The following is a 19717-nucleotide window of genomic DNA, read 5'->3' as shown; positions in this document are numbered from 1 at the left end:
AGTTATTAACATTATGTGTTTTCAAGGTATTGTTTTAGACACAGTAGTTGCTTTATAACGTTAAGGTACACAATTATTATTGTTTGAGTTGAAGTATTTTCGAAAGTTAATTTACAAAATGATGTATATGATACTTAAGTTCTAATGTGTATGATACATTATTGTTTGAGTTTAAGTATTTTTAAACGTTCACTTACAAAATGATGTTTATGATACATAAGTTCTAATGTATACATATACAAATTGCAGTTATATATTAGCCACTTGAATTGTATAAATGTATATGATACATCATATACATAAACAAACTAATCACAAATTACTATTACATTGAAACGCACCACTGTGAATATAATATATCAAAATTATAACTCATAAGGCAGTATACACAAAACATATAGTAAACACTTGAACAAGTCAAGTTTTGGGACACTTGAATTTACTTAAAAATCGTCATTATGGTATTGAATCAATGTTTTATTCATTTACACAATAAATATTGTTCACAGTATATGCACAGATTTATTTATCAAATTTGGAGTTTAAGTTTGGCACAAAATTACCAGCAAAGGCATATATTTGAACATCAAATTAAGTTGTGTAACCAATACACTTTATTTAGTCCAAATTCTAAAGACAAAAATAGATATAAGTATCATGAACACTAATGTCCTACTTTAAAACATTATTTCAATTCTCTTTCGGGAAGAAAGTACAAGTTCTCTTGTTATGTCCTTCTTATTTACATTGCCCACAAGAATTATTGTTCACTGTTATTTTCTCATCCGCATTTTTCTTTCTTCGCTTTCTTGGTCGTCCAGCCAACCTTCTATACCTAGGTGGCTGGACAATTTCATCTAAAATATAGTCTGGAACGTTCCTCTCCTCCTTATCTGGCATTGGAACCATTGCAACCTCGTACGTTTTTTCTAATGCATAAGACTTGTAGTAATCAGAGCAATATGGGTGCAAATTTGTAACATTCTTGTGCTTCAAAACTGCAATTGCGTGTGCGCAAGGTATCTCATCATGTAGAAACCTTTCACATGTGCAAGTTTTTCTCTCAAGGCATACAATGTATCTTCTTCCGGCTTCATGAACTGAGAAAATATATTCAGATGATGGAACAACCTAAAAATATAAGAAGTTAGTGATACATTACGTAATATACAATTTATATATCATTTCCAAAACAACATTTATCATTGAAAATCAGTTTGTTTCTGATACATAAAACAGAAATTTAGAGAAATTGACCAATACCTTCATCTTTGAACTTTTAGATGCGTTTACAATCAATATCTCCTCAAATCTTCGGCCCAATGTGTCCTTTGTATATGACGCTATTTTTCTATTTTCATAGTTCCAAAAAACAAATAGAAGTCTAGCTTCCTCCAAGAAGTCTATTATAGTTAACTTACGTGCATCGACAAGGCATCCATTGATACACTCAGCGATGTTCGAAGTCATCATTCTACCTCTGTTTATGATTGAATGAACTCTTGACCACTTCTCATAACCAGCATCTTCAAGGTAATCCTTCACCCTATGATCAACTTTCACCACCTTAGCCATTAATTTATCAAAATCTTCCTTTATGTATACTTTTTCCATTGAGTAAAATATATCACTTAGTGTGTTTTTACTCCTTTTGAAGCTTGAACATACATTCTTCCAAAGATGCCATATGCATGCACAATGAGATACATTTGGTTACACAATGCTTACACTCTTCATGATACTTTCATTTGTATCTGATACAATACACATGTTTTCACGCTCACCAAATGCATTTTTGAACTGTTCGAAGAACCATGTCCACGAACAGTCATTTTCAGTGTGTACAACACCATATGCCAATGGCAATATGCAACCTAATTACAAAGAAGCACACATTTAACGTCATGATACACAATGTTTACACTAAGATACATTAATATAAATATAAAACAAGTTTTACATTACATCAGTATTACAACAGTCATACCTGCACCATCGAGTGTGCTTGCTGATACAAAAGTACCCTTGTAAGCCCCGCCAAGATGTGCAGCGTCCACTACAACTACAGGCCTGCAGTAGTCGAACCCTCTTATAAACGGTCTTAGGGCTAACGAAAACATGAATTTATTATCTTCCGTCTTTTGCATCCTTATATATGAATTTGGATACACTTTATTTAGCATCCATATGTATCTCAGCATCTGCTTATATCCTTTTGATGGCTTACCCTTGAGCATTTCTAGTGCACGCTCTCTAGTACGCCATATTGTTGGTATGATATCTCAATCCCATATAATTCTGTAATATCTTCAATTACATCTCGAGGGGTATGGATTCGTTTATGATTTACCAATTTAGGGGCAGTCACACCACTAATAAATCCAATTGTTGCTTGTACTTTTGTTAGTATATTATCCCGCATCGGACATGTATGTTCACTATTGAAATATCTCACTTTGAATACATTAGATTTTTTTTCTGCAAGAAGACTTTAAAGTCCATCCACATTGGTCGCTGAAGCAAACCAACACATAGCTGTCCAAATTTTTTTATTGGTTTAATTCATATAAGAAAAGCAATGTTATAATTATCACAACGAAATATATACTACTTATACTTATGTATCAGACACAATATAAATAGAACTGTACTAGAAAAAAACAACCAAATTAGAGAGAAAACATTTTAATACCTTTTCTTATTCGATCTTTTCACTCGAAAATTGAAGTTGTTCTTTATTTTATATTTAGCTATTACAGCAATGAGTGTTCCTTTATCCTTATACAGTAGCCCCGTCTTCACATCAGTACTATTGGAATCAGTTATGTAATTCGTAGCATTTAATTCTGAAATATAATCAATGTCACAAATTCTCGAATCGACCAGACCAAGAGCTTCAGTATCTCTTTCGGTACCTTCCACGCATACGACTTCCCCTGATGAACAATCAAAATTATGTATCTCCCCAACAATTTTATCAGTTGTATCAATACAAAGCGGATACATGCCAATTCCAGAAGTATTCTTTTTTTACTTCCAAATAAAGTTTCACAGCCATGTCGTTCTTGATTTTCAATGGACATGAGCTTCCCTCAACAATGTATCAAATTTCAATATCATTTGTAACAGTGTCGATCTCAAGCTCTGATAAAATCAACGCTTTGAGATTCACAAATGAAATGGAATGTCCAACAACAATTCCATCAACCTTGTAACTTTCATAATTAACATCGCTTACCCAAATTCCAGAATGCCGCAACAGAATTGAGATATTCATCTTTTAACCTATTTTTTTATTTCTCAGAATACAGATCAACTTTATCAGGAATAATTTAGATTTATGAAGCTACTCTGATTTCAAATTTGAATTTATCAATCAGTTATGCAAGCTGTTGAACGTTAATTACGTGATTACAGTTAATAATAACCAAAAATACGTTATATCTTCCTAATTAACCGCAACAGATGACAATTCAGATGTATCACACGTAATGTATCCCGTGCTTCTCAAGATGTATCCCGCAAAACTTCATTTTAAGGGATTTTTGATAAATTCAATACTAAAAGAGATGAAACGTTATTTTGTATTTATAATATGTGGTTCCTATAATTTATATTTTCTTATTCATTGTTGAATAATAGCTGATGGGCCATCTGAAAAAAAATCTAAAATAGGCCCAAATGTTGATCCATTTCATCAAGACCCAAAAAAATTGACCCACTAACACAAAATCTAAACATCTAAACAATTTTAAAGATAAAAAACAACAAAATAATGCAGAAAAAAAGTAAAAAAATAATAAACATAAAACGAAATAAAAAAAAATAAATAATAATAATACTTCAAGCAACTACATCAATATGATAAACTTAAAGAACATTAATAACATAAATCCGACATCAAAAACTTATATGGTCAAACGAAAAAAGATAATGATGAATTTGNGGGGGGGGGGGGGGGAAGATTGACATAACTTTCGGGTAAATGAAGGTCTGCGGAAAATTTTGCTGGAAATATTTTTGACGGATTTTGAACTTAAAATTTATATCAAATGATAGCCCTTGAAGAGCTCTACACATTTATGTAAAGGGTTTGGGATGAGAATGACCGGAACTTTATAAATCTAAGGAAAAAAAGTAAAAATTCAATATTTGGTTTTCCTTAGATCTACGGAGTTTGAATATAGATATGAATGAAAGGTTTGTAGATTTAGGTAGAGGAGGGTGAAAGGAAAAATGGTAAAATTTAAAAGATTTTTTCGACCAAAAAGGTGGTGGCCACTGGGGGTGGTGGCGGCAGCGGTGGCCGGCCGGCGGCATGGTAGTAAGAGGAAGAAGAAAAATAAAAAATAAAAAATAAAAAGATGCTAATTTTTTGGAGTTTTGTATTTTTGTTTGGGTTCAATAATAACCCTTGGATCAAAATATCATGAATGGTTGGGATTCAATCTTGACCATTTCTATTGACCGGGTCAAAATCGATTGGGCCATCAGAATTGATTTAAATCAGCCCAATTTAAACAAAATTGGGTCATTTGAGTCAATAAAATAATAAAAACAAATACCCAAAATACAACTACAAATAAAAATTCTTACTAAAATATTGTAGGAGTAAAATAAACACGTCAAAAATTAGGTGTTTCACATAGGCAATAGGAGATAAAATAGGGTTTTAATTATGATACATATTCTTTTTCAAAATAATGACATTTTTGACATTTTTACTAATATTTTTAAAATTATGAGATTTTTACTAATTAAGTTATTAATTTTGACTAGTTTGCTAATTTTTCCTATTTGGTTTATTTGTGATTGTTCGAAGGAATTTCTTACTAATTTTAGGTTAGCTCAAGTAAATTCTTAAGATGAATCAAATTCTGTTTTATGATGGTTTACACTTTACTGCATATATTCAATCAAATATTTTGGCTAAGTGCAGTTCATTTTCAAACATTTCAAGATTATCTTTAGTTAATATTTTTCTCAAAATGACTTTAAAAATGCAAGTCTTTTACTTTAAATCATCCCCACCCCTACAAAGTTGGTCAACATTTTTAGTCAAGTCGTCGGATAACTTCATGTTTGCATACACTTTGAGTACTAACAATTTCTCAAAGTGGAAATATAAACCTTTTACCTATTCTCTTTGAATTTTCAAAAGTTTTGTCAGTTAAAGCTTTTTTAGATTAAGTTTTTCTAATTTCTTTAAAAGATTAGGTGATAACTATTTCTAAGTATATTTTTTTAATTATTTTATACTTAAAAGTTTCAAAAGTAATTTCAAAAGAAGTTAAATTCCTAATGATCATAAGTTATTAAGATAGAATAGTTGAAATACACACAAGATAGAGCTAGACATTGTCACGATTCAAAGTATATCCTAGGTATAACATGATGTATAGGACCCCGAGAGGTTTCTACACAATCCACTTAGGGCATCTCCAACCCTATCCTCTATTTTACTCTCTAAATATAGAGTTCTTTATTTTTTCAGACAATCAACTGCTATCCAATTCTCTATTTTACTCTTTAAAAAAGAATTTTATTTCTCTCTCCTCAATATTATATTATTATTTGTAATTCATTCTTATTTTTTATTTCATAATATAAATCATTTCTTTTTTTTTTTAATATAATCACTCTATAATCTTTATGTAATACAAAATTTTATTTTATTTTCATATTCTTCATGTATTACAAAATTATATTTTATTCTAAATGACATAAATTGCGATAAATATTACATATAATACATATTAACGAACAACTCAAATAAAAATGAAATCATTGATGAAATATAATTGCATCATAAATATTGTATTATCATAAAATTTATTTTAAATCTTAAATAACTAATCAACTTTCAAGACTATAGGTTACTTTCATGAATGTTCTATTAATGTACTTCGGAGTTCATAATTAGCATTTTTTGTTCTTATTTTTATGTGTAGCTAAAAATTGTTCAAATTAACAATTTCATCTAGTAATCAATTATTTCGTGTACTAATTTACTTCCGATATTCCATTTTGAACTATTGAATCAAATATTTTCATGCTATTTAAAGTGTAGTTTAATAATTATAACTATAACATAAAACATAGATTGTTTGAATTATCATGTAAATTTTGTGCTTACTTCATAATGAAAAATAATTATAATCTAAATTACATATTTAAAATGATAAAAAAATAATAAAAATCGATAATATGTTTTAGATGTTATATAGCTTAGAAAATAATTACAAATATTAGAGACTTAATTAATAATCTTATATAATATAATTAATATGAAAATAACTTTAAGTTACACATTTAAAGTGACAATTTAAAAAATAAAATAAAAATGATTAATTTGGCGAAAGTAGTAACTTGTTACATGTTATATCACATTAGAAAATAATTACACATGATAAAGATTAAATTAGTAATATAATAGAAATAATATTATAATAATGAAAAAGTAAAATAGAGAGGTGAATAGTGGTTTTCCAAATTTGGAGAACTACTATTCACCTTTCTATAATTAAAGAATAGATAGTTAAATAGAGAGTGGTTGGAGAACCCATTCTCTATTTTACTCTCCAAATATAGAGAATAGAGAATAAAATAGATATGGGTTGGAGATGGTCTTAGCATGCATAAATAAGATAATAGAAAATCAAGAGATTTTAAAAGACAATACATATCAATGAGTTTTGTAAAATCGAAGCAGAAGTCTACATAGTCTCCAAAACAATCTATTACATTAAGACAGAAAGCAATAAAGGCTCGGCCTTCAGAACACGAGGACTCACCAATCTTCAAAATCTACTAAGTGATCCCTAGCCATGGAGATGGAAAACTGGAATATCAGACCCTACATTTAAGAAACAATGTAGGCAAGAGTATGAGTTAGTAGAAAAATGTAGGAAGTATGATAGGAATGCATAGAGTTATAAAATCATGCTAAAAAGGGACCTTTCATGTTATGCTGTCACGAACCAAAAATGGATGTGATGACACTCGTCTTATCCCACCAAGACAAGTTAGCCTAAAACTTGATCATTACAAAAAAAATGTGGAAATATCATAATTTACTCAAAAATATCTCCAAAATCTGGTTGTCACGTGTACAATCCTCTAAAGTATTATAATTGATTCAAATAAAGAAAAAAATAATAAGTCTCAAATGACATTATTTCTCGAATAGAACAAGATCATAAATAGAAGTAAGAAGGTCTGAGATAACAAACAGCTACCTCACAATTCTTCACAGTAAGTCTCGGACGAGGAGAAGAGAAGTATCACAAAGTCTGGGCTGGTAAATTACCAAAAAAATTGTAGTAGCGAGTACCAAACCACACGGTACCCAGCAATTAAACTTTTTAACACAAGCTAAGGGGATAAAATACGAGTACTCCTTACACACCAACCGAACCTCCACAACTACAACCTGCATAAAAATCAGTCCAACCTAACAATTCACAGTTTTCATAGCACCCAGTTCATCAAAATCATTTTATAAAATTACACATCCTCAACTACAAACTCAATATTCAACAATCACTGATTTCAGAAAAGGTCACTCACAATATCGGCAACATACAAGATCAAGTTCGTCAAATAGAAATAATCAAAATCAAGTAGTTCCCAACCACCAATAAAACACATAATCATCAAGAATGAAGAATGTCATGGGATGCAATGGAATATGACACCATGGAGTGATATGACTTAGAATACAAATCTCTCTCTCAACCATATATACATGATACTCCTCGGAAATACATCGAGAGTTCATGACCCATGGGGTACTCGCGAGGTCCATATACCAAAGCGAACGATCTCCCCATGTCTGTGTGGACGATCTCAATGCACTATCATAAATCAAACAAATTTTGCACGTACGATCTCCACGTGCCCAAATCATAATCATAACTTTTCTATTGCACGAACGATCTCCACGTGCCCAAATAATTATAACTCGATCTCAACACAGACGATCTCCAAGTGTTAGATCTTTACTCATACCCAATCTCATGTCAATGCATGTGCACAATATGATATCAAATAAAGGAGATAATGCAACATCTCAATAAATCAAATGTCGCTATGACATATAATCACCTCAATTATCACAATTATATATGTTCAGTAAAGAAAACAATCGCACCTACTAAATCAAATCAATAATATCAGTTAATGCTCATATGCTTTGGCATTCTCGGATTACAGTCCGCATTCTATAGTAATAAATCTTCCCATTATAAAACCGGTACTCGTACCATTCTCAAGACATCTCATACAAACAAATAATCACATTGTCTTTTACTACCCCTTTTTATCATTAGAATTAATCTATGTGGACAAGTCAACCCATCACCAAGTCTCATTACTCCCAAACATATACCACAAGGAAATACATGCATTCCATACACTTAGCAAGAGTTTAGAAATCCACTTGCCTCAAATAATCGAATAATTACTCGGGGACTTGAGCCTTCCCTCATTGAACTTCCAACTCAAAGCAATCTATTCAAATAAATAACCACAATAAGATTCAAGGCTAACAACACACACATTACTATGTCTAGTCTAGACTCAAAAACTCACTCAAATATACAATCTAATCTTAATGACAATTAACATTCCAGTTACCATATTTTCCAAGTTTCAAGTCTACAGTTAAGTTTCAATTTCTCCAATTACCAAATTCTTATTCTAAAATCCCTAGACCAAAAATCACGCTTCATCGAATTTGTTGTGATAACCAAAAAAATCCAAATAATAAGTCCAGTAACTATAAAAAAAAAACAAGAAAACACCAACCAATAGAAACTAAACCTATAATAAATTAATTATATATATAATCAATAGTAAATGGCTAATCATATATAAGTTATAGTCAACATTAGTTAATAACTGCATATGATCTGTTTGCCATTATTATATGTTTGTATTCGTTCAAGTTCCAAGCAATAATAACGTAGTTGAATCATTTATTTATATATATATATAGGCCTACAAGATACAATTCCATATCTGTCTAAGGAGTTGAGCATTGAATGATCTTACCTGGTATGCCTGCCGCCGCTTAACATATCGGTAAGTTCTGTTCCCCTTTTTAATTTCTTTTCTAAATTATTTATGTATTAAAAGTGATAAACCCCTAACTTCTTTTAATGACTATGGCCAAGTAATATAGTAAATAAATTATAAATTAAGTCCATTAGCCACCAAATAGAATTAATTATTTAAAATCACCCCTCTATTAAAGCATCATAATTAATAAATAGCTCAAAAATTTTCAAACAAAATTTCCAAATTGATCAAAAGTAACTCGGGGCAACTACTGGATGGGTAGAATGGTAATTTTTATGTTAATTTTGAAAAATGTCATTTCGGATCATTACACATGCAAAGACCAAGTAAAAACCATATGAAAAGAGGTTAGAAAAATCATGATCAATGCAAGTAAAACTTATCTTCGAATACTTGTGAGATACTTCTTGAAGTAACCTTAGTTCATCATTATTGTAAGAACTAGACTTAACCCACATAGAGACCATGTGAGTTATAACATGTTATCAGGTTTCTTCCCCACACCGAAAAAGGGAGGTTTAGCCTGATTCGAGATCCAGTGAGGACCAATTCTGAGTCTACTTCCAAGTGAATTTTCCTATATCCATGTTGAATGAACCAGTTTAACCCATGACAACCTACCTAAATTTCAGCTTGGTTGTTCGTACCAATTCCCAGTGGAATGTTAAATGCATATATCATATTTCCTTGGTGATCTCTTACAATTCCTCCTCCTCCAATTTTCCCAGGGTTGTCGAGAGCACTCCCATCAGTGTTAAGCTTGAGGAAAGGTTGATTAGGTTTCTCCCATTTTACTTCTTTAACCATAATCTCATGCTTGCAACTTGGCACCATTCCGATTAGCGTGTTCCAGTTGTTAGGCCATTGAATGTATGGATAAGCTGTGTTGAGAAGATGATTGAAGTCTTTGACGATGAGAAATTTTACTCGAGCTGTGTTGGACTGTTTTGCTCCATATTTTGCCGCGCACCTATTTTTCCAAAGATTCCACATGATAATCACTGGAAGGAATTTGATGAGCAGCTTCTGCACTTCGTTCCCATGCTCCAGATTCCACCATCTCTGCAGCAGTGTGTGAATTGTGATGTGTTCATGGTGAATCCCTGCAGCTGCGGAAAAGAAACTCCAAACATTGTTAGCAAAATGACCAAAAATAAAAATATGTTCTATATTATCTTCACCTGGACTATAACAGCAAGAACACTGGGCAGCTTCCATTCCAAATTTAATAATCTTTTCGTTAATGGGGAGTTTACCACGTAGTGCCCTCCACATTAGAAAAGAAATTTTAAAAGGAATGCATTTATGCCAAATGCCTTTACTGATGATGTTGTTATCCATCCTGTGTCGAGTGTAATCCCAGGCAGTAGAACACGAATACCGTCCATTATCAGACAGCTTCCAGATTGCTTCATCCTGTATGTGCTCTTGAAAGTTAATGGTAGTGCTCAACACCTTTGAAATCAATAAGGGGGCACCCATTGTCGAATCAGTGTTTCATAACATCCTCCATTAATTAAGAAGTGTGAAACAGTGGTATTGTTTAGGCTAGTAATTGATCGCATTGAGGAGCAAGAGGGCCATCTCCTAACCAATCATCCCACCAAAAAGAGCTGCTACCTAATTTGATCCGCCAATTAATCTAGGATTCGGTAATACCTTTATTTTTCATCATAAAATTCCAAACTAAAGATTGCCCAGTAACAAGCTTTTTTGCTACCGAATGTGCCCTTTGACAATATTTTGCTCTAAAAAATCGACCCCATAATGTCTTCTTGGTTCTGAAGATCCACCACTATTTAAGTTGGAGAAAAGTGCACACATCTTCAAGTCTTATACCAATACCTCCCTCATCAAGTGGAAGACACAACGTCTCCCAAGATGCCCAGTGATATTTTCTTTTTTCCTTATCCCAACCCCAAAAGAAATCAGCCATTGTTTTTTTAATTTAGCGGATAGTAGTTTTAGGAGGAGAGGTAATTGACATAGTGTGGATAGGGATAGATTGAAGTACATGTTTGATCATAGTAGCTTTTCCACCAAAACTAAGAATTCTTGAATGTCATCCAGTATTATTCTTAGTGACCTTTGACACTAAATCTTAGTAATAAATAATTCTTTGTCCACCAATGTAAAGAGGGCACCCAAGATAGGTAATGAGACTGTTTTTCTGAGTGAAATCAGTGATTTCTCCAATTAAAGTGGTGACCTTAGTAGGTGAATTCAGAGGGACCATGAAATGACTCTTATCTTTGTATGAGTTGGTCAGAAACAGACTCATAAGTGGAAAGAGTTTTCATAATCATATGAAGAGTATCTATGGTGGTGGATGAAAAAATAATGACGTCATCCGCAAAGCTTAGGTGGTTTATTTGGGGACCTCTAATTTCCATTTGGAAATTTTTGTAACCATGATACTGATAGAGCATGTTGAGCATTAGAGAAATCACCTCCACCCCTAAAATGAATAGGGACGGGGATAATGGATAACCTTGTTTGTGACCTCTGGTGGAGTGGAAAAAACCATGTCTGGTCCCATTTATAATAACTGAATACCAATTGTTGCTCATTATCCTCCACACAAAGTCAATAAACATCTCCCAAAAATCAATTCTTAGCAAAACTAAACAAGTATGCGACCATGACACTCTATCATATGTCTTGGCCAGATCGAGTTTGATTACCATGTTGTCACCTTCGTTGGGGTGCTTGATACTATGAGTGATCTCTTGGGCTAAAATAATGTTTTCTAAAATATTTCTTCCCTTAACAAAGCCCGACTGATTCTCAGAAATAAACTGAGGCATAATAGCAACTAATCTGCAGGAAAGAATCTTGGAAATTATTTTGTTGGAGAAGTTGCTCAAGCTGATGGGCCTGAACTCTGAAAATTTGTTAGGATGTTCAACCTTTGGGAGAAAGAAAAGACAAGCATGTGAAAAGAATTTAGGCATAATATTTCCATAGAAGAAATGTTGCACAACCTTTAACACATCTTCCTTGATAATATCCCAACATGATTGGTAAAATTTCCCTCCAAACCCATCCGTACCGGGAGAAGAGTTAGGATTCACAGAGAAAAAAATAGCCTGAGTTAATTCCTCCATACAAGGTATTTGCTGGAGAGATTGGTTATGCTCATCTGTAACCGTCTTAGGGATACAATTAAGAATCTCTTCATTGATTCTTTCTGTCCGACCTGTGAAAATATTTTGGAAGTAAGCATAAGCTTCTTTGTCAATGTTCTCATCTCCTTGTACCCAAATATCATCATTTGTACAAGTGGATAAACAACTTCCTCCTCCTCCCCCTCATAATAGAGTGAAAATATTTGGAATTGGTATCCCCTTCTTTGAACCAATGAAGCTGAGTTTTTTGCTTAAGAATAGATGGTTCTTACTTCATGTACTTAATGTATTGAGCATTAATAAGGTGAAGTTTGGGTCTATTTTCTTCTGAGATGTTCTAAATGACATTCTCCTTTGCATTTTTACTTGTTCTTCAAAGTCTGTAACCATGGCGAAGATATTGCCATATTCCTTCTTGGACCAAGTACTCAAGGTAGAAGCCAAATTTTTCATTTTCTGATGAAGTTTCCACATAGGATCACCAACTACTTCCTCTTTGCCATGAACTTTGAACAATATCCATGAATTTGTCATTTTCAGTCCAACAGTGCAAGAACTTAAAGTATTTGAACTTTTGATCTATTCTCACTTCCATTTGCATGAGTAAGGACAGTAATCTGAGCCTACAACAGGAAGATGAGAAATGGTAGTTTGTGGCATACATTCCAGCCATTTATCATTAACCATGGCTTGATCTAATCTTTTCCACCCCCTTGCTCCTACGGATCTCTGATTACACCAAGTGTAATGTCCACCACTGTAACTAATATCTATAAGACCACAAGCCTCAATGATATCAAAAAATTCCAGACTGTTGTTCATGTTATATGGCATTCCTCCATATTTTCCTTCTGTTGACGTAATAACATTAAAGTCTCCAATCGTGCACCAAGGGCTGTCCATATTGGAAAGAAGAAACAATCTTTCCCAAACGGGTCTTCTTAAATGTTCTTTGAACTTAGCATAAATACAAGAGATAATAAACTTCTCCTTGTATTCGACATGTTTGGCTTAGCAGGTAATATGTTGATCATGTACTTCCAAAGTATCACACTCCATATCATCGGTCCAAAATAGCCATATTTTACCATTACGATTACAGAGAGAATTATCTAAAAATAACATATGCTTGTACTTGTTGAGTTGAGAGTTGTCCGCAAATGGTTCAGGAATAACAATCATAGAAAGATTATGCATTTTCTTGAGATTTTGAAGCCTTTCCAGAGAACCTTGGGTGTTGATGCTCCTTGCATTCCAACATATTGTATTGATTATTAATAACCCTTACTTCTGGACCTGGTGTTAGGTCTGCTAACATTAGCAGATGTGCTTGTTGTGACTGTGTTGAGGTTTTGCCTGACTTCCTTTCTACCCCTTGTAGATAGACCTTGTTGATTTGTGACTTCTTTAATTTCAATTTGGAACTCACTTTGGAAAGTAGAACCAAATGCCTTGATCAAGTGCGCACTAGTTTCATCCTCATCCTCTTCATCATCCCTTTCATTGAGAGATTGAGTATCGTCATCAAATTCATCTTCAGAATTTATCACATCATAATCAGAGTTCCCTTAGAATTGTTTTTGAGATCTATTCTCCACTGAAGGTTGATCCGTGTCACTTTGAATACCTGCCTCTCTTTGCTTTCTTGTATTGATAGCTTCTCTTTTCTTTTTGCTAGGTCTGCCCTGTGACATGTTATTTTGTTGCTCAGCAGAATTTTTATCACCCCGGTGTTGTGGTGCCTCTGTATTATTTGTAGCCTGCTGATGTTGAGCATTATCATTGTCTGCATAACCACCAGTTTCCTGAATCTTTATTTTTTCCAGCAATTGACCAGTATCATCATTTTGCCTTTTGGCTGAGATTTTTCTGAGAATCAAGACTGATTCTTGAATTTCTACTGTCTGGGGCTCTAAGGTCATGCCTATGATTAGTGTGCTCAAATTTCTTGAGTCCCCTCCCCCCTTTGGTTACCCCTTCCTGCAGATTAGTGGGCTTCTTCTGACACCCCCATCCATACCTCTATCAACTTCAACAGCCAACACAACATTCATAACATTTTCAACAGAATTTATAGGGGGCTGCTGGGGTGTGGGGAGAGATAAGTCAATACCTATGCTTTTTGTTCTTAATAAAATGTGTGACATGCTTTTCTTGTTGCTGCATATTGTTGTTTTGATTTGTTATCGGTGAAACATTATTTGTTTCATGTGTTGTTTGTGGTCTACTCTCTGCATTTTTGTTTTTTGAGGTCTCCATCTCCTGTTCCTGGACTAACTGTTCCTGCAATTCTAAGTCACTGTAAATGTTATGAGTAGGGATAGAAGAAATTATACCTGCTGTGTCTGTTTCCTGCTACATGTTGTCATTGTTTTCTTTATGTTGTGGTGAACGTGCTCTCCATGTTGTTTTGTGGTTAGCTTGCTCCAAATTTTTTGTTTGTTTTCTCTTTTGGGTCTGCCAGTGTTCCTCCCATTCTGGCAATTCTTGGTCGTAATGTCTCTATGCTTGATTTTATGCCTCCTGTTTTTTTCCAATATTATGATTCCCTCTTTGAGTGTCCTTAAACTTTCTTCTATTCTTCTTCCCCTTGTTAAGAAATTTGCTGTTGAGATGAGGGGAGTACATTCACTGGTATTTTATCTTTCTCCTCTCCTGAGTATGAGAGATTTTGCTATTCACTTTTTCTTGTTCACCTTTTGACTTGTTCTTTTTTTCAGCTTCCATTTCCTTCCTTCTATTTATATCTTCATCTCTTCTTTTGATAGTACAATCATAGTCCATATGCCCTTGGTGTTTACAATACATGCAGTAATCTGGGATACCTTCATATTGTACTTTAAGCTATCTTCCTTTGTTGGGGTCTAAGTTTTTATAGCCCAACCAAACATGCACTGGTCTTTCCTTAGTGAGGTCGACCTGCACTTTAACCCTAAGAGTGCTACCTCTAGTCCTCTGGGAAGAACGTGAGTCAAGATATAACACCTTCCCAGCTGACTCCAAAATAGTCGTCAACAGAACTTTATTATAACAATGCCATAGTAAGCCTGGAATAGCAACCCAAATAGGAACTATGGGAGTTTCTTCTTCAGGAGTAAAGTCAGGGGTCCAGGCCTGAATTCTCATAAGCTTCCATTAAATAGTCATCCTAAGCTTAGTCCAAATAGTTTGATAATCAAATTCATTGTCTAGATCTATATACACATGCCTAGAATTAAAGTGAGTGATCTTTACACCCCCAGTAAGTTGAGTTTAAAGGGTGAAGCTCTTTCTAATCAACTCCATATTAGGCATGATATTTATGAATTTGCCCATAAGAGTATATTTACAACTTTTAGCCAACTTCACATAGTAATCCTTTTCATCTAGAAGCACTGCCGGATATCCCTGTCTAGTAATGTGGATAGGATTATTCAACACAATAGGAATTTCATTCTCTGATTGATTATATCTCAGACGAGCAGCAAAAGATCGAACCACAGTATAAGGGGATGGTTCAGGACTTTTGTCCTGTTTAGCAATATTTTAATTTTTTCCCTGTTGTTGGTTGTTAAGAGGTCTAGCATTGCCCTGAGTAGCATTGTTAGCTTGGTTAATAGTTCTATTAATTTGGGACTTAGGATCTTACCTAGTATAGTTGTTGGAGATCTTTAGGAAGTTGTTTTGATATTCCATACTTGCTCTATCGACTTGGTAAGAAGATGTTGTTTCTCCATGTTGACTGTTATCCATATGCTGTTCTTTGCGATTTCCTTTCTTTCTATGAGTCTGTTCTGGAACTTGCCTGTGATTTGCTTGTATTTCCTTGCTTTTTTCAGCATCCTTATGAGCATTTTTTCTCGTTGTAACTCCTTGCCTGGAAGCTGATACCTTTGGCTTGTTTGCTCCTTCCCTTGAGGCTGCATTTGTCCATATTCCTCAACTATGTCTTCCTGATTTGGTATGGCCTGCGAATTACCAGGAATAATGTTAGGAGTTAAGTAAAACGAATTACCTTTGATTCTAAATGAAAAATTCGATGATTGTGCATCATCTGATGAGGTTGTTGTATGCATTCTCATGCTATTTTTTTGGTATCCTGTTGATCAGTTGAATTTTCTCCAAGTTGTGCCCTGTTTCCATCTTGCATTGTTGCTGCTCCAACTGGTTGAGACACATCCAAATTGGTTTTTGACCTGTATTTTGACTAGATGTGGATTTATTTCCTTCACTTTCTTGCCCTTCCTGTTGCATTTGGATCGCAGATTCCTTTTTGGGAAGTGAAGGAGTGTTAGGATTGTTTCCTCCCTTAAGATTGTTGGAGAAGTCTGATACATGTCTATCCATAGATTTTGAATTAGTTCAAGTCGTCGAATTTTCATGGATTCTGATGCTCTGAGCTCGAAGTTTGCCGGACTTCTCCCTGCCGGCGATTCCACTGTCCATTTCACTTGATTTTTTTTGAGATGAACGCCATAATTAGAGAGTAAAACCCAGTAGTTAATTCATTACTAACGTGGCTCGAAGATGGTTGAATTTGACTGTGTAACCCCGAAAGTTCATTCGCGATTTTCTCAAAAATTGCCTCACGATTGCTGTCAATTGGGACAGGTGGAATGAGCTTATTTTTTAGTATGTTGTAGATCGTGAGTAGTAGTATCCATATATTCTATCATTTTTCCTTGATTCAAAGCTTCCAATCCATGGGAAATAATTTCGTGTTCTCGATCCAACTCCCTCTCTGAAAAGGCAGTGTTCATCGCATCACTATCTTGCGATTTTAAGGAGTTGCGAGATGATTCCAGGAGCGTGCTATACTGGGTTTTGTTGCCATCTTCATGGCACTCAGTTTGCCTTTGGTCCGGTGGTCGTTGGAACTCCATTGGCGACGCACGCGCCATTTCGGCGGAGCGCGCGTCTGTAAATTTACTAGCCGTTGTGAACAGTGAGGAGCGCTTCTTTAGAGAGAAAATTTTTTAGAAAGAAAAAAAATTGGGAAATGAGGGTGCGATATGTTTCAAATTATTAATTCTGATATATGGGGTTCATGTCATGTCAGTTCTTCCTTAGACTTTCATTATTTTGTTACTTTTATTAATGATAAGTCTTAATGTACATTTGAGTTATTTTCTATATTTCACAAATGTTGTTCTAAATATACAATCACTTAGGTATTTCCATTAATAAGTTAATCAGTGATAATGCCCGAGAATACTTATCTACTTCTCTCTCTTCTGTCATCTCTTTCCAGTGCATATCACACTTGTCTTCTTCTGCACATACTCATTAACTAAATTTAATTACTAAGAGAAAGAATAGACATCTAATTGAAACAAATTAGACATTGCTCATTCATAATCATCCCTTTACATATTTTGAGTGATGCCGTTATTACTGCTTGTTATTTAGTCAATCGCATGCACTCATCTGTTTTGCAGTACCAAAGTGCACTCTTAGTCCTTTATTCAAACCAAAAATTGTTTCCTAGTTAATTTCATAATCTTACCCCTGGAAAAGATAAACTTCAGCATAAAACTCTCAAATGTGCCTTTCTCAGGCATTCTAATCTACAAAAATGTTATAAATGCTTTAATTCCTCTACTAATAAGTACTTGATCTGTGCATATGTAACTTTTTTTAGACTTCTCCATATTATTCTCCTAATATGGAAAAGCAAAAGGCCATATCAGTCTTTCCAATGCTAACTATTCCAACCCAGCTCCACCTTTAACTCTTAAGATCTATTCCCGACAACCTCAACCTCCTTCTGAGCTTTCTAATTCAATTAGTATTTCTAATTCTAATACAGTTAGAAAACCAATCCTAGTGACTTATTACTTGTCCCAACAACGTCTTCTTTTTCGATCGAGCACTTAGCACTTGATCTCTCCATTTCTCTTCACAAAATCCCATTTTAATCGAACTCCCATTTATGCTTATTTAGTTACCATCACACCTCTCCTTCATATCATGCCTTTCTTGCTAGCTTATCATTAGTCAAAGTTCCTATACTGTGGCAGAAGCATTAGTTTATCCAGGTAGACATTAGGCAACGATTGAGGATATGACCACTTTGCTTGACAATAGTTGGTTGTCGTTGGGTATTCAAAGTTAAGATAGTCTCGGATGGATCTATTGATCATCTCAAAGTTTCTAAGTTGATACACTTAGATTTATGGGATCAATTATGAAGATGCTTTTTCACTAGATGCCAAGATGGCTTGTGCACGTCTTCTTATCTCAATGGTAGCAATGAATCATTGGCCCCCTTTTTAACTGGAAATCAAAAGTGCATTTATATATGGAGAATTTTCTTAAGAGGTATATATGGAGAAATCACCATGGTTTGTTGGTTAGGGATATTCAAAGCTAGTTTATAAACTTTTTCAGTTCCTCTGTGGTCTCAAGCAGTCTTCTAGAGAATGATTTGGTCATTTTTGAATGATCTGAACAGAAGCTGATCACTCAGTATTCTATAGACATTTATCTCATGACAAATATATATTTTTAATTGTTTATGTTGATGATATTTTTATCATAGGAGGTGATCATGAAAGTATTACTCAACTTAAATAACACCTCTCAAGTCACTTTCAGACTAAGGATTTGGGCAAGTCGAAATACTTTCTAGGATTTGAAGTGGCATAGTCTGGCCATGATATTGCTATTTCTCAAAGGAAATATGCAAAGCTCATATTGATATAAGTCTTACAACTAGGGCTGTGTATCGGTCGGTTTGATTCCATCTTGAAGTATATCGGTTTGACTTACTGGTTATCGGTTTATATATATGCTAAACTGTCATAGAAACATTAAGATATTGACATATAGATTATTTGCTTATAGGTTAGTGATCGTTATCGGTTTGGCTAATGATTTAATCGTTAAGATTTCATAGAAAATAAATTAATAGAAATCATTTAAAATAAGGTGACAAATCGAATGAATCATGTACATGAGTCACAAATTGCATCTTGCTAAAAAAAATAATTTTACATTGTAGAATAACCAAGATTTTGATATAGTCAAAAATAAAAGTAGGAAACGAAACTCTAAGTCAAAGACTTATAACAAAGACTTATATACAAAATGGTAAAAACTAAATTATTTAATTTACTATCGGGTTATCAGTTAACAATTAAGAAAAAATCTCAAACCGTTAAGAATCGATAACAAAAAAATAGAACCATTATTTGAACAGCTAAACCAATAACCCATTATTGATAAACTAATAACTAAATTTCGATTTGGTTAACAGTTTCGTTTCAAATTTGAATAGCCCTACTCACAACATACATTTTGTAAGATACTTGTATGTTGGATTGCAAACATGTAGACAATCTAATGGATCCAAATACTAAGCTTATTCCAGGATGGGGGAGCCTCTAAAAGATCCTAGAAGATATAAAAGATTTGTTGGAAAACTCAACTATCTCACATTCACGCGACCAAACATCTCATTTGTTGTTAGTGTAGTTAGCTATTTTTGCAATCACCTTGTGATAGTCACTAAAATGTAGTGATTTGCG

The 19717-nt window shown here is 33.8% G+C and overlaps 1 protein-coding gene across 1 annotated transcript; it reads right to left on the bottom strand.

The window, feature by feature from the left end:
* Nucleotides 1-738: 738 nt before the first annotated feature.
* On the bottom strand, nt 739-1575 carry LOC107019698. Its single transcript, XM_015220089.1, has 2 exons — nt 1264-1575; nt 739-1131 (listed from the first exon to the last, which is right to left on the bottom strand). Exons 1-2 carry the CDS (start codon nt 1573-1575, stop codon nt 739-741), a joined length of 705 nt encoding a protein of 234 aa, XP_015075575.1.
* Between the last annotated feature and the right edge of the window lie 18142 nt (nt 1576-19717).

This window comes from Solanum pennellii, chromosome 5, assembly GCF_001406875.1.
Source record: "Solanum pennellii chromosome 5, SPENNV200".
NCBI classification, from domain to species: Eukaryota; Viridiplantae; Streptophyta; class Magnoliopsida; order Solanales; family Solanaceae; genus Solanum; species Solanum pennellii.
This window is presented reverse-complemented; position numbering and strand designations above follow the sequence as displayed.

Coding starts and splice junctions, on each gene's coding strand:
- LOC107019698 (XM_015220089.1), bottom strand. CDS start 1,575: ATGGCTAAGGTGGTGAAAGTTGATCATAGGGTGAAGGATTACCTTGAA. Junction 1,132..1,263: donor CTAAAAGTTCAAAGATGAAG/GTATTGGTCAAT, acceptor TTATATTTTTAG/GTTGTTCCATCATCTGAATA.